At 31.3% G+C, this 27,879-nt stretch overlaps 3 protein-coding genes across 6 annotated transcripts in view; 2 read left to right on the top strand and 1 right to left on the bottom strand.

Moving 5' to 3' along the window:
- LOC113392030 (glycerol kinase 3-like) overlaps nt 1-15,460 on the bottom strand; it is a 32,414-nt gene extending 16,954 nt beyond the window's left edge. For 2 of the 4 annotated variants that reach the window (XM_026628237.2, XM_026628233.2), the window contains exon 1: nt 8,313-8,453. In XM_026628237.2, coding sequence (XP_026484022.1) covers nt 8,313-8,355 — 43 coding nt within the window. In that variant the 5' untranslated portion in view covers nt 8,356-8,453. Of the gene's footprint in view, nt 1-7,811; nt 7,969-8,312; nt 8,454-15,289 lie in introns of those variants that run through there. The other 2 variants (XM_026628236.2, XM_026628235.2) reach the window with 2 other exon arrangements.
- Nucleotides 15,461-15,748: 288 nt separating this feature from the next.
- Nucleotides 15,749-17,481, top strand: LOC113392052 (zinc finger protein 883-like). Its single transcript, XM_026628283.2, has 2 exons — nt 15,749-16,071; nt 16,154-17,481. The coding sequence occupies exons 1-2, from the start codon at nt 15,889-15,891 to the stop codon at nt 17,450-17,452; spliced, it is 1,482 nt and encodes a 493-aa protein (XP_026484068.2). The 5' UTR covers nt 15,749-15,888; the 3' UTR covers nt 17,453-17,481.
- Nucleotides 17,482-20,824: 3,343 nt separating this feature from the next.
- LOC113392071 (Golgi pH regulator) lies at nt 20,825-27,628 on the top strand. Its single transcript, XM_026628350.2, has 9 exons — nt 20,825-20,977; nt 21,107-21,270; nt 21,583-21,689; nt 22,614-22,717; nt 23,263-23,384; nt 23,651-23,871; nt 24,077-24,258; nt 26,234-26,419; nt 27,335-27,628. The coding sequence occupies exons 1-9, from the start codon at nt 20,936-20,938 to the stop codon at nt 27,593-27,595; spliced, it is 1,389 nt and encodes a 462-aa protein (XP_026484135.2). The 5' UTR covers nt 20,825-20,935; the 3' UTR covers nt 27,596-27,628.
- The last annotated feature ends 251 nt before the right edge of the window (nt 27,629-27,879 follow it).

Genomic DNA, 27,879 nt, shown 5'->3' with positions numbered 1-27,879 from the left:
TACTGTAACTAAAAAAATAGTGTAACATTGAAATATAAACAATATACTTATAAACGTTGAGTTCATAACTATAACAGAGAATCGTGCAGTCTAAGCACTCTGTCCTCGGTACTTTCCCGACGTTAATTTTTAAAGGAAAACACTTCAAATAAATACTAGTTAATACATTATTTGATGGTTTCAAGGTCATTAAACTCCGTTTATCATTCGACATTACCTTCTATAACTTTTCATAATGTAGCCCATCTAACGTATAATGGTTTTGGACTTGTAAATAAGTTAACATTATTGAAGTGAAATTGTATAGTTTCAAATAATGATTACATTTTTTACATTAGCAGCCTGTAAATTTCCCTCTGCTGGGCTAAGACCTCCTCTCCCTTCGAGGAGAAGGTTTGGAGCATATTCCACCACGTTCCTCCAATGCGGGTTGGTGGAATACACATGTGGCAGAATTTCATTGAAATTAGACACATGCAGGTTTCCTCACGATATTTTCCTTCACCGCCGAGCAAGTTCACCAAAGAAACTTCATCAACCGAGAAAATTCAGTAGTGCTTGCCTGGGTTTGAACCCGAAATCATAGGTTAAGATGCACGTCTTCTAACCACTGGGCCAACTCGGCTCTTATAATAATTATTATAATTATAATTAACAAAAATCTGAGATAAGCCCATTCATATAGTTTAACTCTTCAACTTTATTTATACATCACTACTAATTTGAAAATCAAATTATTTTTTCTAATCTTTGCATGACATGACAAAATGTTCAATAAAAATAGCGTAGGGAGCACCCTGTCACATGTATTATGAACGTATACAAGAGACAGGCTGGCTGACGAAAATACCCGAGGACGTTGTATGCGTCTGAAGTCGGGAAGGTTACAAGTCTTGACTTGCTAAAAATGGCGAATGCCTAGTTAATGCTTGTACAATAAACAAATTCGAACTGCATAAAAACTAACATGACGTGCATCATCGGAAGACATATATGAACTTCATAATTTATTATTCACAAAACCTGTTTTCGTTGCATTAATATGAGATGAATTAAGACCATAAATATTCGAAATAGAAATAGACATATCTGTCCTTGTCCTTGACGTAAATACAAAAAAGAGTATAATCAAGATTGTACTGAAATGTCAATACGTGTAAGCAAGCAATTAATTTTTGTTTCACGGCTCAACTCATAACATAAAGTTATATCTAACGCTTATAACGTAACATGTTATATGAGTTGATTTATTAAATATACAACTCGTATTAAAACAGTAATAATATTTATGAACAACGACAATTACCAGCTTATCTGCATTGTAAAATAATCTTAGCGCACGACGTGAGTTTAAGAAAATTGTTAATCTTTATGGTTAATTTTTATTACTGTTATTTTCCATATCGTTCAGACTTTGACTACGACGTTGCTTTAGTTAACTTAGAAAACGTAGTTAAATTCTTCAGAAGCAACCCAGAATCTGGAAGCTGGCAGTATTTAAATTCCCTTTTACGGACGAGAAGTCCAGCCGTTTCGAATTCTCTGTCACATCATATAACAGACATGAAATAGTAATTCGAATTAATACATATATATCTTTATATTTAAACGTATAGAGGTCCTATTTAGAAGAATGGCAATAATCAATATTAATAAAAAAAAATAGTTTTCGTTAATATTCGAATGAAAGAGACAGATACATACGGTCAATCTCATCTTAACTCCTCATTCAGAACTCCAGCTTATTTACCTAAGCGAAATGAAAGAGAGGCCTTGAAGAAGTGTGAATGCCAATGAAAACATTTCAGGAGTTCACGAGCCATTTCGTCAAAATGATGAAGATGATACTTAAATTTGACGGGATTTCAATAGAAAAGTGATACTTGATTATAAATCGAAGCGACACCCGAAAATTATCGTCCAAAATTTAAAAATTCTAAGGTTTATTTGTTTGATCCAACGGCTGGCCTGTAATTGAAATGAATATGGATTTTTTTTTATTATTTATTTTTGAAAGGTAATTTCAAAAAAACTTTTAGTTTATTTTCAAAGGTAAATAACATATAATTAGTTGATATTAACTCAGGTACGTTTTCACGAAGCTCTACATAAGAAATGAAGAGAAAAATGTAATCAATTTAGCAACAAGATGATCTTTTACTGTTTAAATATTTAGTCATTTTATCAATTTTTTTTTTTGTTTTAATGTTTTAAATTTTATCTTTTGGATGAAATCTAGTATTAAATTAATGAAGAACTCTATTTTGATTCAAACTTAGTACTAAAATTAAACCAATTATATTGTTCAAATTAACACAACCATATACAATACTTTCAAGAAAAATAAAGTCCACAACTTGTCACGCGAGCAATCGCAAGTCTCCGGGGCATCCCCAGACTTCCCAACCATTTCGCCACCTAAGACGATGTCTGATAGTTATTTGCGGAAGATAATAACAAAATTAAGATAATAAACAACAAACAAGTCTTAAATAGAAGTATAGGAATATCCGCAAGATAATTGTGTTTACTCTCGCACGTGTACACAACTCATGGGGCGACCTCGAAAAGATTAGACCGAGTAAATCTTTTCGTCAGTGTCATTGCAGTGAACAATAAACATTAACTATTAAATCTACTAGCGATAAAGACAAATACGAAAAAAAAATATTTTCGGATCGACGTTGCCTCAGATTACTAAACAAAAGGCAGTTACTTTGATTATTAATTATATTGTCGTATTAAAAAAACCGGCCAAGTGCGAGTCGGCCTCGCACTCGAAGGGTTCCGTACCATTATCTATAAAAATGGCAAAAAAAATAATATCGGTTGTATGGGAGCCCCCTTAAATATTTATTTAAATCTGTTTTTTGGTATTTGTTGTTATAGCGATAACAGAAATACATCATCTGTGAACATTTTAACTGTCTAACTAACACGGTTTATGAGAAACAGCCTGTTGACAGTCGGACAGACATACTGACAGATAGCGGAGTCTTAGTAGTAGGCTCTTACTAAGACTCCCTTTGGGTAGGGAACTCTAAATAAAGACACATCGTTTCCAACTTCAAGGAATTCGTGTTCGTTTTTTATCCTTGTATTCGCTTTGTGGCTTCACTATAATGTTCCGCACACTCCATCTGCCTTTTATTATAAAATCTAATTAATCTAAGTAATTATGTTTGAAATTAACAGCCTTCGACATCGTTTCACCGATCAGTATAAACATTGGCATATAATTTTTTACTATCTAATTTGTTGTAACTCGCCGCTAGTTGGCTCTGCAGTACATCAATTTCTAAACTGTTCAAGCACCTTGACAACTGGTATATAAACGGTATCATGATTATGTTAGTTATGGAACTTTGAAGTTTGGCACATACTTGATTTTTTTATGAGGAAGTTTTGTATTGATACCGTTTCACCGTTCGCCACAAATACAATACATAGACCGGAGGTCTGATTTTGCTGTATTTATTTTTTTTTTTTTTTTTATTTTATTGGAAAAGTTACACCATCAACTTATCACTAAGCACTTAAAATTAATATCTGACTTGGGTAACATACAAAGTGAGACGTCTTTAAAGGTGTAAACAACATTGACCTTCAAAAATGTTTTTGATAGGAAACTATATAAGCCAAACAAACCTATATAAAATTAAATTTTAAAAACTAAATAATAATTGAAATTAATATAACATGAAATATTCATAAAGCATAATCTCATACCAAATTTAAGTAAAGAATCTGTCATTTGTGCCAACCCTTATCATTGTAATACTTGTAATATCACATAAATGTAATACTTGAATCAAATAAAAACCACGGTTTGAAACGTGATATTGGCGAAATCATCTGTGCCCTCTCGGCACAAACAAAAGCAACAATAAAAATAAAAAAAAAACGAATCACGACCATGGAAATAATTATTGTCAAAGACAATATATACCCTTATTAACAAAATTTGGGTAATCTGATATATTACAACTATAACATATAAATTAAGGCACATTTAAACGCCTTGTACATGAAATAACACGACTATACCTTTGTAACCACGTCAATACTGTCCCGGTGGGATGTTTATTTTTAGCCAACTTTATAAAGCAGAAGGTTTTTAATTATCTTAAGTGTTTTTACAACAATGAGGTTTCCAATTCGATTCAAGTTTTTTTTTTTACGATAAGAAGCAAAAAGTTTATGCATTCGAATTAAGTTTTTTTACAAAAACGATAAAGATTACAAATTCGACTTAAATGTAGGTAGATGTTGTATATAAGTATGTCCTTTGATATAATTTTCGGCGCTTGTAAGCCTTTTTTAATGTCAGTAATCATCTTTTATTTTAAACATGTCTTTCAAGTTTTGACAAAGTTCAATTTCTAAGGATCTTACAGTGGGCAGTGTATACGCAGACTATCGCTCTCTAAGAATTTGATTGGACATAAACTATGGGTTTCTGTCCCGAAAGAGTTCAGCCTTAGGAACAACCACGCTATACTAAAACCGCCACACATAGGCGCGTCGCGTCTCAAACAACAAATTATTAATTAACTAGATAGAAATTCATTAATAACAATCTTTTATGAATTAAGCCATTTCACACTTTAGCATTTACACTTAGAGCTGAAAATAACTTGGAGTAGATCGAAATGTCGTCCGACTTGTACAATCTCGGATTTGAACTGTGAACCATAAACACGAGAATGAGCAATTAAAAATTATGTAAATACATGTAAAATGAGTCACAAATAGAAATATAATTTTAATACCTAATACTAATTTGTCTATAGACAAATCTAATAACTTTTTACTCTTCCAACTCCTTTGTAGAGCAATAATAAAAACGAGATAATTACGCAAATTACTATGATGAAACATCATAACTAATGTTATAAAATCAAGTGAGTTTGTTTGTTACACATACTAAACTACTCGAGCGATAACCTAACCTAACCTAACACATGTCACTCTGACGTGCGGACGAAGCCACCGTGGAAGCTAGTAAGAATATATACTCTATTCCAACCATAACAGGAAAAATGCCAAATAAACAACATTTGACAGCAAATTGACGCGATATCATTGGTCGAGAGCTTGATTAGTCTATGATATTCACTATGGATTTGCGAATATATGGCGTTTTGAACGTCGACGTATGTAACTGTCATCGGAATTTTGGAAATAAAATTAAAGTGGAAATAAGTGATTAAGTGCAATAGTGTTGTATTATAAATAAGGATATATTAATCATTAACTCTTTATAGTTTATAGCACAACAAATCTGAGTTATTAGCAAATCGGATGAAATACGTAAATCTAAGGTTTGTTTATCTTTTTTCCTACTTCCATTGGAATAGACTATACATCCGTCATCGTATATTTAAATATAACCCCTATAATTACAAATTCCCGACTGTTCGTAACGATACTTGTTTTTGTATATTTTGTCATATCTGAAATTAATCTATATACACATATATATACATTGGGATTGTTATTTGTTTATATTTTATGCGGCGTTTAGATAAGTTCAGAAATTATTATGTTTGTAATTTTTTTTATCATAACATGTCTAGACAAATGAAAACGATCCGCATTTATGGATTACGTCAAAAGTGCTGTCAATTTATTTATTTATTTTGACGTTGATTTTGTTTTGCTTTTGCTTCAGTATCATGTTCCACGCGTTTCATGTACATTTTGTTTTATAATTTGCGGATTACGGTACGTTTCAAATGTCAATATTTATTCGAAATGATAATTCATATTTTTAATCGCTAATATAATTAATATAATGCAAAGACTAACCTTCTCCTCAAAAGGGAGGGGAGGCTGCTAATATAACATTTATTTTCAGGAATGATTATAGACTAACTAAATACCAAACTATTAAGTGTCCTGGCGATCCATATCAGTGAAATCTTTATTCAGAGCAAGTGTTGGATTCACATTAAAAAAGAACACGTAAGATTACTTAAGCAGTAAGTTTTTTTTTTATTTAGATTCCACGAATTTAAAAAATTAAACCTACTATACAGTATTAAAAGTAATACGAAGCATATCTCGTTTTAAAGGATTCTAACTTAGACTTCTTGTTCTACTGAAGTTTAACAAATCATAGCCACTTCGATGGCTATCTTGGGCGAACATCGGAGAGGCTGCAGGATCGTGACGTTATAACACATCCACTGCCTCTTCAGAAACAATATATAGAATATTCCAACCACAAGAGTAAAGACAAATATACAACTTTGACATTTAATAGCCGAGATATTATTGGTCAAATCTCTGATATTCGTTATGGATTCTCTAAAAAATGACGTTTTGATTGACAGCGACATTGTTGTCGACGCTTTGGAATTAAAATAAAATTGGATATAAATTGTTAAGAGCAATAATATTGTATTATAAATGAAGATATATTACTCAAGATCTGACTGTAGGATAACCAGAGCTATTAAAAAATCGAATAGAATATTGTACCATGTACATCTAAGGTTTGTTAACTTAACTCCTCCTTCGGCTATACGTACATATCTCAGATTTTCTTTCGCCTCATGCCTGGGCGCCAGTTCTAATAACAAATAAATACTTCATCGCAAACGAATCGATACGAAATCGTCGCCGTTCAGTCGTTTTCCTATTTTACTAACACAACAATACAATTTCGGTTCATTTGAAATTGGAACGAAATAAAATCGGGATCGTGTTGTAATCGAATAAATAATTAGTAATTGTTCTCAGTTACGAATAAGCCAAAGTTAATTTTTGTTGGATATATTCGAAGTTAAATCGGAAACATATCAAAACCATTCTAAGTTAGTAGAATTTCCCCCAGGTTTCCTCAATATACTACCTTTTCTGTCGATCTCATCAAAAGCAAATTCAATATTTATATTTCATTTTAAGGATGTTCATAATAAAACCTTCGGTGCATAACAAATTATTAATTTAAAAAAAAAACTCATATTATGTACTTACTAAATATGTGATAAGTTATAATTAAATAATTATTTTACAATCTGTTATATTAAAATAAATATAATAAGCACCTTCGTTAATCTGTTTGTTAATCTTATCTCGAAGATAGTATAGTACCGATATTCTTTTATTATTATTTTTATATATTTAATACATTTATTTGTTAGAAATTATAATGCAAATATTGCCATGCTATAAAAATATTATAAAAAGTTAAATTTTGTTTGTTTGTAACCAGGACATAATCTCAGGAACTAATGATACAATTAAAAAAAAAAAACCACTCGTAGAATGCTACATTATTGCTGAGTGCTTAAGGGTATAAATTATACTTATAATAAACTTCACCTAAGCGATGCCGGGCGGGTCGCCAGTTTTTTATTCAACGATACTAATAATAATTATTATTTTTCCAATTGGTTTATTTTTCTGTTATAAATTTGCGTTAATATGCGTTATAAGATGTAATATTATTGTATTCAAAATAAAATCATATCTGATTTAATGTATTGAGAGAAGCTAAACTTACGAATTAAAGTGAAAGATAAAAAAAAAATATTCGCACGAGTTCAAAATTACTCACTAAAACATTTATCGTACACATAATTACTTAATTTAGCGAATATTGTAGTATAATTTTCCTTATTTTAATTATTAAATAGTAATATTTAGATTTTTTAAAATAGTTAACAAACATTTACAATATTGAAAAGACAAGGTAATTATTTTTTAAATCTATTTAATTAATTAAAGTGTTTCGTTGTCGTATAAAAAAATAATATTGTCGAAACAATCAATCACTAACACAATTTAAAAAAAGAACATACCATCTTCCATTGTTGAAAACAGGAAAATTCACGACACTTTTCTTTTATACATAAACAAAAACACCTACAAACAAAATGTTTAACAGAGGACAGACCGATTTAATCTACGGACGCGCGCTTTCCCGCGCAAACAAATAGCTGCACTGGGGAGGCGCGGCACGGCACGCCCGCGACCCGTTCCGTTCACATTCAGCAACATGACGTAGGCATTACGTCATAAGATATTGACATTGAGCCTACGTATCTTTATTACCAAATTACAGCTATCCGAATACTTTATCGGCAATATTTTCAATATATGATAAAACACCCACAAAAATTATACATGTATATATAATACATTAAAAGATTAAAAAGTGTAACCTTTTCAATTAAATTCATCGCTTATTAAATTAATTTTGTAGCTTTTAAATGCACATTTAACATGACAAAAATAAAAATATATTTTTAAATAACGCAAAGGTAGCAAGATTTACTGTTTAAGAAAAAAAAAAATAATACCATATATTCTTTTTTGTCTCCGTAGAATCCTCTTGAAACTCATTATTTATCACAACTCAAGCACACCTGTACAACCACACAACATTTTATGTACTAAATTTAGTTATTGAATTGGGTCTTGTGATTGGGAAGTTGGCGAGACAATGATCATTGCGAACAAGATAAAAATAGTTCTAATTAACATAGCTTGGATGTATTTATGATTCATTGAGACGTTATCCTATATATTAAAAAAAAACATGGCCGTCACGGGACGCCCGACTGATTTGAAACATTAAAATTAATGGCTATGAAAATAACTTATAATAAAGTCAAATCGAAAAATGAAAATATAATAAAAGAAGTAAAAATAATCATTTTTATTAATAACATACATAAATGATTCTTTTCGTTATTATAATATATAGCAAAGAAGTATATGACATGACGGCATAAGAGAGCTTTATACAGTTTGCCATAACGTCATACGAGTCATTCTTACCCCCAAAGCGCGCAAATGAATATTTAACATGAAAAATATATTCAAAAAGTAATAAAATTGATACTGGACCTATTTAACTATGATTTTTTTTTGCCAGGTACTAGAACTGCATGCACGTCTAAGTAGGTGTATTCTATCAGCCGCAACAAGCGCAAGTGATATAACATATGAGTTCCGAAATTTGACGCATTGGTGATGTAAAGGATGTTTAATACAATTTACGGAGCTAACGTCTATTAGGTGAGGTTCACTATAAGGTGGCCAATTTGCTACAATGCATACTTTAACTAAGTTCAAAGTTAAATAAAAATACTTCTCCAACTCATTAAAGAACCAATGACGATACAGATACAAGACTAAGAACTTAATAATGGCTACAACGAAGTACGAGATCTCAAGCCACATATATGACAAAGTACATTTCGTTATATATTCACACTTGCCAATAAATTTAATATAAAGAACTATGCGTAGTTACAACTTACTGACAGAAATTAAAGTATTCAAATTAATTAATAATATAATTATTACCCCCCCCCCCCTGTTGCTTTAGTGCGTCCACTCCTTAGTGGCCCCAGGGCCTCCAGACCTTTAAATCCGACTCTGTGAGTAGACGTGATTCATTAATAACAATAAAAGATACCTAATACTCCTAACCTAACCTAACAAGCTGACATTAATTTACGTAATCAAGGCCGAGTCTATTTTTTTGGCATACGCTATGTATTTAACGTAAATCTAAAAATACGATACAAAAAGTATTTCCTCATAACAAAAATCAAACATACCTTTATTGCTTCTTGTATATGATTAAAAAAATTACTTGATATATAAATGGATATCATATATTAAAATAATAATTAAAAAAATACTTTCTCATTATAGAACACTTTATAAGAAAATCATTAGATGTCAATATATATATAAGTTATATTATATATAAGTTGTAATATATAAGTTGTAAGTATTATATATATATACAGTATTTTTGGAGTAGTTTAGGGTAGGGAGGCTGTTACGGTTATGTTATATTCATAATATTATTCAGGATAATGTTTCACAAATTCGCAATTAACGGAGCGAAATGAAACAAAACAAAAAAAAAAATCAAACACTCGAAAAATGACAATGGTACAAGTCTGTCAGTCCGTGGAGATAAATTATAAAAATAATCTTTGAAAATCTAATTGTCATTTTACAATTTACATTTTTAAAACTAAAATAATACTACCACAGTACCATAGTATAGATTCTAGTTAGAATATGTACTTGACATACCATGAACTCATTTCGACATACTCTATTCGACTAATTCACGTTAAAAAACGATTATTGATTAATAATTGTTAAAAAATGTTAATATATTTTCGAGTATGGTAACACTAGTAGGGGACATTAAGTAATCCACTTCGATTAGTCATTTGATTAATTGGCTATGGACTATTGAATTACAAGCATATTAATATATTGTAACATATAGTTGGATTTATATATACCTATAATGTGAAAATCGATTATTCATCAAATTGGAAACAACGAAGTAGATTTTTCATTTATTAGTTCACATTAAAACATTGACTCCGAACATATTAAGTTTGTTGTTAAGTTTAAATTTCGAGCAAAGCAAAATATATTATAACGTTCGTGAAACGATTTCATATACCTTCTAATGTTTCGAGGTCACGTGTAAAGTATTGTATTTTATGTATAAAAGCATAAATCAAACGGACAAACAAGCAACTCAAACAGACAGACAGACAATAATAATAATTATTATTATGATTATATTCGATCTTATTAGTTATTTTAAGCAGGAAAAACACTTCAATTTTATTCATTTGTATAGACCCAAGCGAATGAATTCCCACGAATTTGTAAACGAGTGATTGTCATCTCATCTCACACCCGCGTTGAAACTATTTTTGCAACTCGGCAGGTGACACGTCAATGTCGAGAGACAATTCGAACAATGCTATTGTCTTAACTAATTGGCCCTTTGTTGATGTAACAAATAATTAAAAAACAGTCCGACATAAAAAATTATATTCAAAATTTAATTCGCTATTGTCCAACGATATTTGATCTTTAGGCATACTATACAAACGCAGATATGTCTTGTGCATAGTGAGCTGAGTTTTGGTATAAAATATCAACTGGCTCGCATTCAGAGTAGGAACGACTTGTATGCCGTGAAAACTCTCCGTCGCCACTCTCTACTCTATTTTGTGAGCGTGGCGCGTATATTATTATACTTTCCTCGGTTTGCCATCCATCCGTCATTCCATCTTTAGTGATTTGAATAAAACGAAGAACCGATTATGATTATTTTTTAAATAATAGGTTTTTTTAAATGTCTTTCCATCTCATGGTAAGTCACCACTGATAAGCATTGGCGCTGTAATCATATTATAATTTCCTTACGTTCCCAATGCGCCACTAACCTTTGAAACAAAGATGTCTTGTGTCTGTGGTGGTACAACAGTCTTATGTTTATACTACAAATATAAAATAAAAAGTATGTAATATATAAGGAAAAAGAGTGGCTACTGCTTATACGGATGGATTTTATATAGATTAAGCCTGATCAGTTCACCGATTATAAATCGATTTGCATGCTTGCTATAGAATATTTAATTGAAATCGAATGTAAGTAATTAAATTGTTTACTACATTTTTCTTCGCTGGAAAAACTCGTGTCTGCGTTTCTCATCGGCGTCAACTGCACCGGAATACCCATTTAAAAAACCAACGGAATCCACTTCGTTTGTTTTTTTTGGGAGCTCCCTACCAAATTAGTGTCGTACCTCACCAATTACTCCTGCCATTATCGAAACGTATATTTATTTCAAATGTATTTTGTTAAGCTTATAAATTTACTATTTAAATAAATGTACTTCCAAACAACAGTCGTTTATACTTTATTTGACAAGGTTGTATTATAAAAAAACGAATTTGTCGGATGTGCGTCACAGATCCACTACCCTAGTATCACGTACCACGTCCTTGGACAAGTTCTCGATTACATGTTGACTTTGCTCAGTGGCTATTGACGGTTACAACACAGTTTATCTACTTTGGACGATAGCTTATTTGTAAAAAAATCCTCTATGACCTCTAAGTTACACTCATACATAAAAAAATCTAGAACAATCGAATCAAAAACTGTATTCAATATAAAAAAAATGACAATTTCAGATTGATAGTCCAAAAAACAGCGAAAGAAGGCGGTTTTTTTTTACATTTCAATCAATTTGCCTTATTTAAACTACTATAGAATCGTAAATTTATAAGATTAATTAAATTTAAATATATACAGAGTTACTACCAAGAAGAACCAGCAAAGAACTTTGTAATTATTCTTGCTTCAATTAAAACATTTTTTAAAGTATTATTAATAACTAACTAGAGATCTACCTCGACTACTCACGGGGACAATTTGCTAGTAAAGAAAATTATATAACATAAATATTATTTATGTGATATAAATGGATCATTGGTCCCGGGGATTACCCCAACTTATTTTCGTCTATACTTTTTTATCAGACGATGCAAACAACATTAATGATTTATGTGACAAATTAAAAATATAATTTGTTCCATGAAATTTATATTTGATTCTAGAGCTATTAATATACCGCACCTTGACGTTAAATAAATCAATAAAAAATAAACTTAACAAGTAAAATCTTTTTTTTTTTCTTTCTTTAAAAGAGGGAAATGGAAAATAATATATGTAGATACTAGTCGAGCCTTGAAAAATTATTTCTTCATAGTGAATTTTTATAGACAATTGTGCTATCTGATGGTAAATGGTCACCACCGCCCATAGCCATTAGCAATGTAATAAATATATAACCATTCCTTAAATCACACCAACCAACCTTGTGAGCTTAGATGTTATGTTCCTTGTACTGAACTGTAAGTTACACTGGCTCACTCAACCTTCAAACCGGAACACAACGATACTTAGTATTGATATATGGCGTAGAATATCTGATGAGCCGGTAACTACCCAGACGGACTTTACACCAAGCCTTACCACCAAGTAATACGATGGCATATAATAATATAATATGTCCAAATAATAATAATGACATCGTATTAAAGTGATAAAAAGTATGTTTTACAGCCGAATGGAATCTTTACTGATATGCCTATCTAGAATATTAATCTTTTCATGACTTTTCACTTCATATTACATAAGAATATACGATACTAGGTGCTATCGTAATAGTCCTGATTTGGGATATATATCTTTATTTATAACAACAATGTTCCACTTGACCACTTATTTCAACTTTAATTTTTTTTTGCAGTTCCGATAACAACTTCTTCGACATTCAAAACGCCATTTTTGTGTCATAGATTATTCAAGATCTTGACCAATGATATCGTGTTAATTCAATGTCAGTTTTTTATTTGTCATTACTCCTATGGTTGAAAAAATATTGCTTGCACCCGGGCGCTTTTTGTGCTAATACGCGGCTAACTATACAGGGTTATTGGTAAATCGATGTATACGGAATACGTCGAATTACCAATAACCTGTATATACCTACTCGAACCAAAGTATAAACTATTATTGTTTAGAGATAGATTAATTGATGAATTTATTCTAGATAAACTTTTTAAGTAACCTCAAAACATTGGGTACAAGATGTATACCATTTCGATTTAACTCACGAGAAAAAAAATGGCAAAACGCTCATTCTCTTCATTTTTATTTATGATAAGAAATATCATTTAGATTTTTAAACAAAAATCAACAGCTGATGAAAAATTAATATGATATCATTTGTAAACTAAAAATACTTGTAATTTTCGTGACATGACTTAAGAGCCGAGTTATCGCAAAAACAACAATATTTATCTTTTTTTTAAAGGAGTGAGACTATGAATTTTATAATTAATGTTATAACTACCACATTATAGAAATAGAATAAGATAAATTGGTGTGTGGACTAAGTGGAGGTAAATTTTTAGTCAATATTTATATTTTGCAAAAATAAACAAACATAAAATCTATCTTTTAATTTTTCTCCCAATGCTACTAGAATGTAGATCTTTGTCTAATAAAGCAGGTAAATGTTGAAGTTAATGCTAGTGGCAGTACATTAGACAAAATAGATATGTAATTGTTATAACATCCATGGGCGTTCAATGTCCCAAAAAGTATTAATACCCAAGAATTGCTCATATCCATGTGCATGTTCAACGAACTTTTCATTGAGCATAGTATTTTATTACAATTTTAACCGCAGTATGATTGATGATATGAGGGCTTATTTTTGGAAAACTTCAAACATATATAAATTTAATCAAAATAGTTTTTTTTTAATTGAATATATATTCAATAATCTTTAGGTGGCAAACTTACTGTTCCCTACTGGTCAATTTATTATCCTTCTCTCATTTATTTTTTTTAAACTCGGCCATATTAGTTAAGCTTTTAAAGCATTATACATATATTAACATATTTATACTGTAAAGATAATTAAAAAAATGTTTTGTTCTTACTAAATAGCACCTTTACCTTTTATGAGTTGTAACATTTTGTCGATTTTAAGTTAAAAAGTCACATTAAATATTTTTTAACTTATTAAAGCTTCTGAAAAATGTATAAATTTCAAATATAGTATTACTAATTTTATGGTAATTATATTTAACATTTTGTTTTCAAAAAAATTTGCATTAAGATAGAAACATAATTTTTCATAGGTTTTTTTTTAACATTTTCCAGCCCGTTTCTTTTTATTCCAAATAGTTTGTTTTGGGCTTACTTTATAGTTTACTTTTTTACACAGTTTACTTTTATAAGTAAACTGTATAATATTCATTACCAATATACTATATATAACTCCTTAAAAACAAAATGTTAAGTACAAAACCAATAAGTTATTAATTAAATTATAATTCTATCAACAAATAATAAATAAAAATATATGACAATAATAATTATCATTATAGATAACAAAAGGTCACTTCCAAAGTACAAATGATAAGAATTTATATTACACAATATTGTACCTTGCCCTTCATTTTTATAAACCTAAATAAAACAAATTTAGCAATATGCATGTGATCTATGTTTATAGTTTTATTTGTTTTTATAAATTGGCTGGTTCAATATTACTTATAGCAATTAATATTTTATTTTGTAATTAAAATAATATAAGAATAAACACTTAGGACTGAAATTACAATTATAAATATAAAAAGTATTTTTCGATTATATAAATATATGTTCAGGCATTCGCAAATTTGAATATATATTTTTTTTATATTAAGTACGTAAGATTTATGATAAAATATATGCATATTAGACTTAAATATTATTTTACAAAATTTAAGCCAACGTATCAATCCTGCTTGTGTTCAAATATAATTATTTATTCATAGTTAGGTATATTTATCACAAAAAACTCACGGTATAATTATATTTGACAAAATTGTGTAACCAATAAGAAATTGCAATTAATAAAAACAGTGCTCTCACCTTTTTATAAATGTCTTCGTTATAAATAATGATCCAGAAAAATGAAACCGGTTTATTAATTATTTTTCATTGATTGCACATCATCGTAAATTACAATTTTAACATAAAAGGAAGGAGTAAAATAGAAATTTACTCCCCTGTAATTGCAAATTCGCGGAAATACTAACATAGATAAATAATAAAAATGCAGAAATGTCAATGCAATATTTTTAGGCTGTAATCATAAATTTTAAGAAACTACCTTTACCTTTACCTGAATAACTTTAACATATCAATATGTTATGGTAATATTATAATGATAGGGTACACCATTTTTTTAAATTATTTTATTCGATATAAGAAATAATATTTCAGTTCTTAATTTTAACTTTACATTCAAAATTGAATGCATGTCAAATGTCATTTTTGACATCGACAATTTTTTGTAAATCTGTTGGATTGGAGAGTCGGACACGGACAGTGGATAGTGGACATTAATTGTTAGCTTATTGACAAAAATGTTTTTGTCTTGTATTTTAAAAATATAATTATAAGCGATTTATTAGAAAAATCTTGTGGGATTGCTTTTATAATAAATACCTCAATAATTACTGTCCAGTATGGCTGCTCTCAATCATGTATTACAAAGTATAATAACAAGAAAAAATGAATTTTGTTGCTTATGCTTAAAAGTAATCAAGGAAAACTCTGTGACTGTACAGGACGAAGTTATATTAAAAGAAGATGACAAAGACTGCGCTATTAAGATATTTGATGTTTTAACTTTCATCCTCGGTTCCGAAGTATGTTATATTTTAAAAAAATCTTTAATCTTTTTGTTTTTTATAAAAATATATATATATTCATGATTTTATACTGTTTCAGACGTGCAACAATATATCTGCTTTTGAATTCTTATGTAAGCAGTGTACTCATTCAGCGGTTACATGCTACAAGTTCATTACAACATGTAAAGGGAATTTTGAAGTACTCAGTAAGGCTCTATGTAGTCTAAATTCTTGTTTCGATAGTATTGCCGAAAACAATTACAAATGCAATGCATTGTATGTGACATTAGATTCTAATAATTATTCTACTCAAGAATACTATGATGATAATCATTCTATTTCATCTACTACAAATGCATTTAAAAGATTCCAATGTATAATCGATAATCACTCTAGTTTCAATATAAACACAGAAATGCAAATAAAAAAAGAAAGTATAACTATGCCAGAACCAACTCAAAAAAGAAAAAGAAGAGATTATTTCTCTGTTCCTATTAAAACATACGAAATGCTTTATGACAAAAATGATCACACAAATTTGAAGTGTAAAGTTTGCTTCAAGTCATATCCTTCTTTGTCAAACTTGAGAAACCATTTCATTAGAGTTCATGCTCCAAAAGATTACCAATGTTCCATTTGTAATAGAAAATTTGGTTCCATAGCTCTTGTAGAATCTCATAAAAGTGAGAGTCATTGCACTCTTATTTGCATAGAGTGCGGGAAAACATTCCACAACCGTCATACACTGAAAATGCATGAAATTAGCCATCATTTAAAACTCGTCTGTCAAAATTGTGGACGAATTTATAGAAGCCAGACAACATTTAAAAAACATATAGAGTTGAATATCTGTGGTCAAAATACTAGAGCTTCTCCGGCTGATGCTAAGTTCACCTGTGACTACTGCAACAAAAAATATACTCAGAAGGTATCCTTACGAGTTCACATACAACATGAACATGGAAATTATAAGGGTCATGAATGTAAATGGTGTAATAAGAAATTTTGGGCTAAAAGCAGATTGAATGCACACATAGTCAAACACACACAAGAAAAGAAATTTCAATGTACTACATGTGGAGGTAAATTTGTATCTAAAGAGTCATTATTGTATCACACACGCACTCACACAGGCGAGAAACCATACAAATGTCGCTTCTGTGATATTAAATTCTTGTCTGCATCAAGAAGAGCAGATCACACTAAACGTCACCATTCTGATGTAATATATAAATGTGATGTTTGTAATGTAAAGTATACAACACAGGTGTGTTTAGACAAGCATAAGAAAACACATGAAAACTCAAATAAATGCTTACAATTACCAGAAGAGGATAAAATTTTCTTGGAGATGTCTGATGAGGAAGAATACAATTTAACTCAACATATAAGTTGAACAGATGTTGGAAAATTATAAAATATTATAAGATATTTTGCATTAAATTATTATAAATTATTTTGTTTTATTGTAAATTGTACTATTAGTTTTATGTTGTAATTAAATTCAAATTATTATATTTTTATTAAAACATCAATGTAATTAATATATATTACATCTATACTTTATTTAACTGGTATTGATACTAATACTTATGTCTATTTAATAAAAAAATATATATCTTGTAGGGGCATGGTATCGCAAGTTAATAGATCTGTACTTAATTCGTAATATATTGGCTGTTTTCATAGCATATAATATTTTTGTATAACAAATAAGACGAAATATTTATATAAACTTAATCTGCATAAGGGGAGCCTTCGTCGGGTTGAGGTCAGGTACCATATGTTCTTTTCTATTCTGACCTGACCCCTGAATTTTGGATTCCCGTTGTTTGCAAAATTTTATGATGAACAGTAGGTAGACTAGAAATAAATATGACAGTCGTAAAAAAGGGGGCCTTCGATGTGTCTATCTACTGTTTTGTTGGAAATATTAAACTATTTACTACTCCTTAATTTGAAAATTAATAATATAATAATAAATATTGGACAACATCACATACATTACTCTGATCCTAATGTAAGTAGCTAAAGCACTTGTGTTATGGAAAATCAGAAGTAACGACGGTACTACATACCCAGACCCAAGACAACATAGAAAACTAATGAACTTTTTCTACATCGACTCGGCCGGGAATCGAACCCGGGACCTCGGAGTGGCGTACCCATGAAAACCGGTGTACACACTATTCGAACACGGATATCGATTTATATATAGGCAGATTGGTTATTTTTAATTGTAATTTGTAAGTCTAAGCCTGCGTACAGAAAATTAATTATTTCTCTCTGTTAATTTCGGCTACGGCGCGACGGGCATCAAGGAAGACTAACTTAGAACATCTTATAGTGTGCACTTGTGTGTGAATTTATATATACCTAAATAAAATTTTTAAAACGCCTCAACCACGGTATTTTCGATGGACAGTACAATCTCATCACAGACTATTTCAGGAGGTACAGGATTGAGATTTGAGTCATAATCGAGGACTGTTTCTATTCGGTCGGAGTCTAATTAGCTACTCCAACAATTTACAAAAGAATATGCATAATCCATTATTATCTTGAACCTTTACAATTACATTTTAATGCTATTTTCAGACAACCAAAAAATACTTCTAAGGCGGACTGTGTATATACAGCAGTATGATTCAAATTCCTCTTCAAATTCTAGTGCTTCACGATAATTTTGAATTAATTTAAAAGTTGACAGTACTTTTATTCAGACTAAGGTGCCCCTTAACAAACTACTAAACTACGCAAGTTCAGTGACAAAAAACTCGCTAACCCGTTATATTCTTTTGACGTATTTTTTGTAAACTAAGGACAATTTAATTCAAACTCAAATTCCTTTATTCAATATAGAAGCATTACACTTTACAACAATACATTACAATTTATACCTTAATGATTCTTTAGCTCCTAGGGTATAGATTGCGCGAATAACCCTTTTCTGCAGCACAAATATAGTATGGATAGCGGCTGCGTTACCCCAAAGCATATTATTGTAAGACATTATACTGTGAAAGTAACTGAAATATATTAAGCGAGGCGTATCAACATCGGTAAATAATCTAATTTTTTTGACCGCAAATGCCGTAGAACTCAGTCTACTCGCCAATCCGTTAATATAGGGGACCCATTGCAACTTAGCATCAACAGTAAGGCCAAGAAATTCAGTTGATTCAACTGGATCCATCAATTCAAAAATAAAAAGTTTTTTATATTAACTGATTTAGAAGTGAATATAGCATTAAACTAGTTTCTAATTGATTTCAATAGATCGTGTTACAAAACATTGGGATTATCACTAAAAGATAGGTATGGGAGATTGGCCATAAGATTACTTCTAAACTTCTCAATACGACTTGTGGTCAAAGGAACAAACATTATTTTTTCAGAATTGCTTATTTTTTTAACATGGAAATTAAATAAAGCTTGTTGTCCACAATGATCTGAATTTAGTTTATTAATAATAATTTTATTTTGTGGAATATGGGTTGCGAATATGTTATCTATACAGGTTGCTGTGGAATCTGTTATTCTAGTTGGTTCTAAGAACAGATTTACCAGTTTATATGAACTTAACAAAGATCTGAATCTAATACTCGTGGTTGAATTATGTAGTAAATTTATTTTAAAATTTCACCAACAATAATTTATTAGATTCATATAATTTCAATAAAACATTTTCCAATACATTTTTCAAACAATTCATATAATCTACTAGGGGGCCTGTATACGCAAACAACAATGACACGCTCAAGCTCTGCACAAGCTATTTCTATAGTTTGCTCAATAGAAAGGCTTACAATATCTTTACGTTCTTTAAATTTAAAATTTTTACTCATAAGTATTAAGGAGCCACCGCGTATAGCTTTTTTCCTACTGAACAAACTAGCAATCTGGTGCCCACTAAAGTTAAACATAACCTGATAATTTAAAAGGCAATGTTCAGTTAAACACAGAATATCAATTTCATTATGGGTTAAAAATAATTCAATTTATAGGTCCTTCCCTAAGATTCCTTGAATATTTTGGTGCACCAGGTTTACAATTTCATTATTAATTACTTTTTTTTTATTGGCTTCTATGTTAACTATTTTGTCACATTTATAGTTGTAATTGGTGCCAGAGACTACCTCTATTGTCTTAAAATATAATTGAAAATTCTTGGAACATGTTCCAGAATACATAATATGCTGACTTTCGTTGCAGACATCTTCACAGCATTAGTTCTCGGTTCATGGTTTATCTTGAAGGCTTATACGCTGGTGCTAGTATAAAAGTTCAGTCATGCTGCTACTTAGCCATTTGTTCTAGCAGTATGTAGTGACATGTTTTTAATGTGTGTCTGCGTTTCCTGACTGAAACGTTTGATTAGATGGCAACGGTACGCTGACGTGACGGCGACATGGACGAGTTGAGCATTATAAAACAAGACATTTAGACGTCTTCTTTGTTATGTATAAACAGTAAATTATAGCAGATCACGTCGCCTCACCGTGTTGATCCGTCCGCTGTCTAGCCAAACTATAAAACGCTGTGAATTTGCGTATGGAATCTCTGATTGATTTAATGATCAAACGCCAAATCCAAAACTACTAAAAATATAATAAATTGCGCAAAAGCTCAGGCAACTTTGATTGAAAGCCTTAAAGCCTAAAGCTAAGCAAACTCTCAGAACATTGAGCCAATATACTATAATTCAGCGCACGAATCTTGATGACGGTTATGACTTTGACGTTTGACTGTAAGATTGACATGCATAACATATATTGCAATTTGCAAAATAGTCGGCTTTTCGTCGAAATTAAAAAAGTTTTATACAGATTTAACTACAATAATAATAGTATAATTTTTCCGAAATTAGAAAACCAAGATGTCGTTTCTGGAAGATACACTTATCATATTAATCTCACAAGTATGGAAATATTTATAAATCTTTAAATGTTCCTTAGTTTGTTTTCTTTTGCATATTTACAAAATATTATTAATATTGTATTGTATATCTTCAATATTAACGTAGCTTAATTATTGTTTCATATTTTAGACAATTTTTTTCGTCGGTGGATGGATATTTTTCGTAAAGCAGCTGTTCCGTGATTATGAAGTTCATCATACCTTAGTCCAGCTCATATTCTCAGTAACATTTGCGTTGAGCTGTACAATGTTCGAACTTATAATTTTTGAGATAATAGGCTACTTAGAGTCAAGGTAAATATATTTTTTTAAATACTTTATTGACGAAAACAATCATACAAAAAGTTTATTGACTAATAGTTTAAATTTAAGAAGGTTACTAATATTTAAATAAAAATACTCTTAAAATTATTTTAAAGTTTATGGCAAAGAAGAAGCCTTTTCCTACACTGAAAGTATTTACTCGGAAGAACATGTAAGGAAATAAAAATATTGATAAATTAAAATCATATTTATGACCAATAATATAGATTTCCAATACTTTGGATATTATTATTTTTTCATTAATTTAATGTAAGATTTCTTACTTAATATAATTCTTTGCAGTTCTAGATACTTCCATTGGAACATGGGCCTCTATTTCTTGCTGTTCATGGTGATTGCACTTATTCCATTTTATATAGCTTACTTCTGCATTAGTAATGTGCGATTTGGTAAGTTTTCCTTCTGTCTGCCTAAATAGTTATATAGTTAATAGTTACTGCTGGACATAAGCCAATTTAATGATGCCACTCATAAAATAAAATAGTTTTTGTCGCCTTTTTGAGTTTGTCACTGTATTTTGTTCCAATTTTTAAGGAATTATTAATATATTTATTAATTTCTTTATGTCATATATGTGGGCTGACTGGCAAATGGACCACCTGATGCTAATTGGTCATCACTAGACATTGGTACTGTAAGAATATAATCATTAATATAATAATTGTATTGATGTAATATGCCACTAACCTTGAGAACTAAGATGTAAACTAAATGCTAGAATTGGGAACAACTAGCCTAAGTGGTCAGGATCAAACCTGCGATTTTCACAGGCTAGGCGTTCAGCAAAATCATTGTGCTATTGCTACTTTTTCAATGCTTTGCTCCTTATATCAATTATTATAATACATCATATTCATCCAAGATATAAATGTGTACACCTGCTATATTGTTAATATACTAGACAAACATTTTAAAATGAAAAAAAATATATATGTGCATGACTCGGGACGCTCGACAGAAGCGATAATTTAAACTGTCCGAAATACGGCTAGCACTATGGGTTAGAGTGAGAGAGGAGTCTGTCTACCGCTGCCGTAATGTGTAAGAGAAAGGGAAGCTAGACAGACCTGCGCCGTAACGCGTTACGTAACGAAGCAGTTTACCATCCTATAAGAAGTTTAAAAGTGTTTCAATAAATCACCTACCAATTTATAAAATATATAGTAAAGAGTGCAATTTAATTCATTTAAAATGTCACAAAAGAAAATAAATATCTTCTAAATATGTAGGATAGCCTATGTCTAATATTTGCTCCAGCACAGAAATATTATATGTCTGGGGTTTGAAATTATACATTAAACATCTCATTTCAGTGTCAAAGAACATGATAAGGCCATTGACGCTGTTTGTTTGGTTCATATACCTATATTTTTTCTGGAAAATTGGAGATCCATTTCCTATTCTCAGTCCAAAACAAGTAAGCTAGACATTATTTTATTATATTAGTGTTACAGTCTAGATTCAATAAATGATGTTGACTTTAACATAAGCATTTTAGAACATTTTGCTCATCCCTCCTTCAAATTAAATTAGTGGCTTACATTAGTATACAGTAATGCTCTAACTTACAAGACGTCTTAGTGAGCGTGGTATGATTAACACATGAGTACCAAAAAAATACAAATTAAATTATACAATTATCTTTGTCGTTAAGTTGGAATAGTATTTGTCATTTACTTATGTCCGTATCTCTTGCTATGCTACACTAAAATATGCTGTAGCAAGTGAATCTTTTTTAATTCATTTAAAAAATAATAATTGTGTTTATAAACAATACTCCCCCCTTTTCGGTGGCAAAGATTAGCACGTGTAGCTGTAAACTGTAATTGTAATTTAACTTTTTTGTTTACTTATTATGTAATGTGAATTATAAAACAGCTGATATATACTTTTTTATTGTCAGTGAAAATTATGTCGACCTATATTAATATTATTATATTCTAAAAATTGTTTAATTTTTAGGGAATATTTTCAATAGAACAAGGTGTGTCTCGTATCGGAGTGATAGGTGTTACAGTGATGGCATTACTATCTGGATTTGGTGCAGTGAATTATCCATACACTTCTATGGCTATATTTATAAGGTAACATAGATTATATCAGAATAAGACCATGTCTGAAAGTATGCAAAAAAATAAAATATTATTTTTTTGCATATTATGATAAAGGATATTTTTATCTGTGTGTGTCATATCTAAACAGCCAGAAAACTTAGTTGGTGGCAGAGGCTTGTGCAAGCCTGTCTGGATAGGTACCATCCACATGTCAAATAAAAGAAACAACGTGGATGGTGATGACTATGTGGCTTATTTACCTATCTATGTAAATTAAATAAAAATATTATTTACAGGCCCGTTACACAATCAGATGTTTTATCAATAGAAAAAAAACTTCTCCAAACCATGGACATGATATTAGTAAAGAAGAAGAGGATAGCATTAGCAGAGAATAACAGTTTGGGCCGGAACCAGTACATGCTTGACCAGTCTAATGTGAAGAATAAAGGTTTTTGGACCAATATATTGTCCAGCGTTGGAAGTATTGCTAACCCGTTGGGTCAGGGAAGTGAGAGTGAGTTTTTTTTTTGTTATTATATATTAATATTTTTGGTGTTACAATTTTTTTTTTTTATTTACTTATTTGCTGCATATACATTCATCCCATCACAAAGTATCATAGATGTAACTTTATTTATTATGTATGATATATGTCTTTGTAAAAATGGTTACTTATTGATTGACAGTAATAAAAAAATAATAATTTTACAATTTTGCAGACATAAATCAACTACGACAGGAGATATCCAGCTTGGAGGAGCTAAGTAGGCAGCTATTTCTAGAGGCACACGATGCAAGAACAATGAGAGAGAAGATAGAATGGTCTAGAACGTTCCAGGGGAAATATTTCAATTTCCTTGGCTACTTCTTCTCATTGTATTGCATCTGGAAGATATTTATTGTAAGTAAAAATGTTTTATTATTATATAAAAAATATGGTATTTTTTTTTCACGTAACAGTCTGTAGATGCCCTCTGGCTGGGCAATGGGCACTTACGGAAATTATTACATTGAAATTCCATTTTAATTATTACACTAGTACATCATCTGGCACACCAACCCACATTAGAACAGCTCAGTGGATGTTTACGAGGGGCGTTCAATGTATTCTCGGTATAGGCATGAAGGAAAAGGCGGAAAATTCTGAATAAATTTTATTTTTCAATATACTCCCCTAACATCTCAATACATTTAATTTTTCGTGAAAGTAACTTTTTAATTCCCTCTGAAAAATATTTTTCTTCATGGCCCGAAAAATGTTCGTTTATTGCTCCCTTCAACTCTTCATCGTCCGAAAAATGCTTTCCACGAAGGTCTTTTTTAAGATTAGGGAATAGATAATAATCACTAGGGGCCAGGTCCGGACTGTAGGGTGGATGATTGATTTCTTCAAATCCGTACTCCCGCACAGCAGCCTGGGCAAGGCGCGCCTTGTGAACCGGCGCGTTGTCGTGAAGCAACAACACACCTGCGGTTAATTTTCCACGTCTTTTTTCTTTAATTGCCTCCTTTAAATTACGCAGGGTGGTTGCGTATGATGCAGCAGTAATACTTTGACCTTTTTTTGTGTACTCGATTAGCAAGATTCCCTTAGAATCCCAAAACACCGTGGCCATGAGCTTTCCTGCGGACGGAGTGACTTTGAACTTCTTCGGCGGGTCTGATCCTTTTTTGTGCCACTGTATAGACTCTTGCTTGCTCTCAGGGTCATAGTGATGAACCTACGTTTCATCACCAGTAACAATCTGATCAAAAATACCTTGCGGCTTTTCACCACAGAGGTCCAAAAACTCCTTACAACAGTCAACTCGCACTTGTTTCTGTAGCGCGGTGAGCATTCGCGGCACCCATCTTGCACTGACCTTTGACAAATTCAGGCGCTCATGAAGGATTGTGTGAATGGTACCCACGGATAGCTTAGTCATTTCTGCTAATGTTTTCACTCTTACACGGGCATCTTCAAGTACAAGTTTTTCGACTAATTTGACGTTTTCTTCAGTAGCGGCACAAATTGGCCCACCAGCGCGGGGGTCGTCTTCAATGCTCTCTCTACCCCGTTTGAATTCACTTAACCACATCTGAATTGTAGATAATGAAGGCGCAGAATCTTGGTAAACAGTCACCATTTCTTCATGGATAATTTTTTGAGTTTTTCCTTGTTTTGTAAGGAATTTTATCACTGCGCGATGCTCGATTTTTTTCATCATTGTCGAATCAGTCATCATAGTTGTCTTTTCGCAATGATATCTTGAATACTAATGGTGGCAATTAAATGAAATTTTGTATTTATACCCTCAAAGAGTGTCATTAACTAATGAGATCATTAAATTACCCTTATCATTAGTATATCACCTCGATACCGAGAATACATTGAACGCCCCTCGTAGCTATGGGTCATTTAGCAGATTAACTGGTAAGGATGTTACCATTATCTACTCAGATGAGCTTGCACAGCTAACATCAGTAAATCATGCCTTTACTTTTTTATAATGAAGTAGTTGTCGCACGCAGCTTTGCTCGCGTTTTAGGGTTTTGTTTGGTTTGGAAGAAAACTATTACATAATTTTACAAGATATTAGGTACATTGCCGGGAAATAGTTTTGTCTCTTAAGAGGATTTTTGGACATATTCAAATCTACGAATTGAATTTGAATTGAGTTAATCCTTGGTTTGTTCGTTAGGTGTTGGACATAAAAAAGTAGCCTACATCCTTCCTTGGAGTTTAAGCTCCACATAAAAATTTCATCAAATTCTGTTCAGTGGATTGATTGTTCTTTCACGGCCGGCTGTCTATCTGTCTGTCTGTTGACAGACTTACTTTTGCGTTTATAATATTAGTATAGATAAATAGTTATTATGGTACACTTTTGTTGCAGTCAACGATCAACATTGTGTTCGACCGCGTGGGCAAGAAGGATCCCGTGACTCGTGGGCTCGAACTTGCCGTGTTACGACTGGGAGTGGATATTGACGTCGGCTTCTGGTCCCAGCATGTGTCCTTCCTTTTGGTGGGCTGCATCGTCCTCACCAGCATACGGGGATTACTGCTCACACTCACCAAGGTACGTTTACATATTAATGTTCTTAGACCCATGGGTGGGGGAGATCCTCTATCTAGTTCTGTCTTGGTATATCCAATGAGGTACAGTTGTGTGTATTTAGATTGATTGATTTACTTGTTTCTGACCGCGGCTTTGTCTATGGGCATTTTTCCAAATAAACAATATGACGACCTCCGTGGTCGAGTAGCGTGTACACCGGTTTTCATGGGTACGCCACTCCGAGGTCTCGGGTTCGATTCCCGGCCGAGTCGATGTAGAAAAAGTTCATTAGTTTTCTATGTTGTCTTGGGTCTGGGTGTGTGTGGTACCGTCGTTACTTCTGATTTTCCATAACACAAGTGCTTTAGCTACTTACATTGGGGTCAGAGTAATGTATGTGATGTTGTCCAATATTTATTTATTTATTTATTATTTATTTAATATGGTATATATATCGATATTCAACTCAAAAGAACTGACGACTTTATGTCACAAATAGTAAGGTCTACTTTAGTTGACACGTATATTCATTTCTACTTTCACGAATTATTGGATTTTAAAGTGCCAAATTAACTTATAAGACAACTAAAAAAAGTATTTTACTAAACTTGTCAATTCTTTCGAAACCCATACGTAAGAGAGAAAGCTGATTGATATGATGCTGTTGAATAATAAAAAGTTTAAAAATGTTGGGTCACTAGTAAGAAGACATTACACTTAACCAACGATTGTGGTATTGAACCCAGGCTGAACACTACCACCACAGAATTCCATGTGCTTCATTTCTATGTATTTATAATGGATCTAGTGTTTGGCGGTTAAGGAATACATCGTAAGGATGTTAGCTGGGAATACATTGGAGCAGTGTTGGAAGCCCCCAGAACTGCCTCTCGGAAGAAGAGGTCTTGACCTTAATTAATATTTTCTCTTTTACAGTTCTTTTACAAAATATCGTCATCGAAATCTTCGAACATAATCGTCTTGATACTCGCACAAATAATGGGAATGTATTTCTGTTCGTCCGTCCTGCTGATGAGGATGAACATGCCTCCGGAGTACAGGATAATAATAACTCAGGTTCTAGGAGACTTGCAGTTTAATTTCTATCACAGATGGTTCGACGTGATCTTCCTCGTGAGTGCTTTGACGAGTATATTTACATTGTATTTAGCTCATAAACAACCATCCGTTAATTAAATGTTAATATTAATGCATATTTAAATGTTCAACTGGTCGATATAAATAAGAACATTATTATATTTATTTTATAAGACTTTAGTTACATTGCTGGGCAATTGTTTTGTCTCTTAAAAGGATTTTTGGGCATATTTAAATATCTTAAAATTGAGTTTCTTAAAAATATGGCAGATTCAATATTGCCAGCACCATGAAATGTGTGGATTCATATTAACTGATATAATCTGAATACAGCATCTGAAATATTATCCTCGGTATAACATGTGCTAGTCAAAAAAAAAAAA

Source organism: Vanessa tameamea, chromosome 27 (assembly GCF_037043105.1).
Source record: "Vanessa tameamea isolate UH-Manoa-2023 chromosome 27, ilVanTame1 primary haplotype, whole genome shotgun sequence".
NCBI lineage: Eukaryota > Metazoa > Arthropoda > Insecta > Lepidoptera > Nymphalidae > Vanessa > Vanessa tameamea.
The sequence above is the reverse complement of the archived record's forward strand: the minus strand, read 5'-3'. Positions and strand labels throughout refer to the sequence as shown.

Coding starts and splice junctions, on each gene's coding strand:
- LOC113392052 (XM_026628283.2), top strand. CDS start 15,889: ATGGCTGCTCTCAATCATGTATTACAAAGTATAATAACAAGAAAAAAT. Junction 16,072..16,153: donor CTTTCATCCTCGGTTCCGAA/GTATGTTATATT, acceptor ATACTGTTTCAG/ACGTGCAACAATATATCTGC.
- LOC113392071 (XM_026628350.2), top strand. CDS start 20,936: ATGTCGTTTCTGGAAGATACACTTATCATATTAATCTCACAA. Junction 21,690..22,613: donor CATTAGTAATGTGCGATTTG/GTAAGTTTTCCT, acceptor ATCTCATTTCAG/TGTCAAAGAACATGATAAGG. Junction 23,385..23,650: donor TCTATGGCTATATTTATAAG/GTAACATAGATT, acceptor TATTATTTACAG/GCCCGTTACACAATCAGATG.